Source organism: Bison bison, unplaced genomic scaffold (assembly GCF_000754665.1).
Source record: "Bison bison bison isolate TAMUID 2011002044 unplaced genomic scaffold, Bison_UMD1.0 scf7180017864280, whole genome shotgun sequence".
In the NCBI taxonomy this organism is placed as follows: domain Eukaryota; kingdom Metazoa; phylum Chordata; class Mammalia; order Artiodactyla; family Bovidae; genus Bison; species Bison bison.
Genome location: NW_011494852.1, coordinates 6,322,895 through 6,323,843, shown reverse-complemented (window position 1 = coordinate 6,323,843; position 949 = coordinate 6,322,895). Strand labels below are relative to the sequence as shown.

The following is a 949-nucleotide window of genomic DNA, read 5'->3' as shown; positions in this document are numbered from 1 at the left end:
CCAGTGGTCAGTGCCTGCCTCCCTTGGCCCCCTCCCCTGAGCTCCCTGGCCCACGCAGCCCCCTTACCTTGGATTCACCGCCCCCAAGGACGTTCACCATGACCTCCATGACTGTCTCGTGCATGCCCAGTGCCCTCATCAGGTTCGGGTGTTGGTAGAAGACTTTGTTGTTCATGATGTTCCTGTGGACAGGCCGAGTGCATGGGGTCAAGTCCATGGAGAGCCCCCAGACCTTTGGGGGAGCCATCATCAAGACTGTGGTAAGAGTTCACATTTACTGAACTCCTAGTCTGTGCCCAGCACCGCCCCCTTTAATGATCTGAACTCATCCAAGCCTCATGTCCATTCTGGAAGGCAGGATCTATAATTATCCCTGTTTCACAGACAAGAAAACCAGGCAAAGATCCAGGGTGGGCTCCCCTGGGGCAGACATCTTTAGCATGTTGCATGTTGTATTGCCAAGTGCCTAGAAAGGGCCTGGCATATAGTAGGTGCTCGACAGATGTTTGCTGAGTGAATGAACGAGGCACACTTGACACTGACTGAGTGCTCAAACCTATTATTATTGCTACTGGGCTTCCCAGGTGGCTCAGTGGTAAAGAATCCACCCGCCAAGCAGGAAATGTGGGTTTGATCCCTGGGTTGGCAAGATCCCTTGGAGAAGGAAATGGCAACCCACTCCAAGATTCTTGCCTGGGACAACGAGGCAATCCCATGGGCAGATGGGATTGGGCTACAGCCCATGGGGTTGCAAAAGAGTCAGATACAGTCCATGGGGTTGCACAAGAGTCCGACACAACTTAGCGACTAAACAAAAACACACCAGCTCACTGAAGCCACACCACGACTCCGAGAGGTAGGTGTGGCTCTTTCTCAGTTTACAGATGAAGAAATGGAAGCTCAAAGGGTGCAAATCTTGTGCCCAGAGTCACAGGCAAGTAGGAGAGGC

General features: G+C 52.7%; 1 protein-coding gene across 1 annotated transcript in view; it reads right to left on the bottom strand.

Annotated features, from left to right (window-relative positions):
- RYR1 (ryanodine receptor 1 (skeletal)) overlaps positions 1 to 949 on the bottom strand; it is a 130,714-nt gene that overhangs the window by 75,746 nt on the left and 54,019 nt on the right. Inside the window, 1 exon segment of the mRNA XM_010849313.1 lies at positions 48 to 182. Within this exon segment, the coding sequence (XP_010847615.1) occupies positions 48 to 182 (135 nt within the window).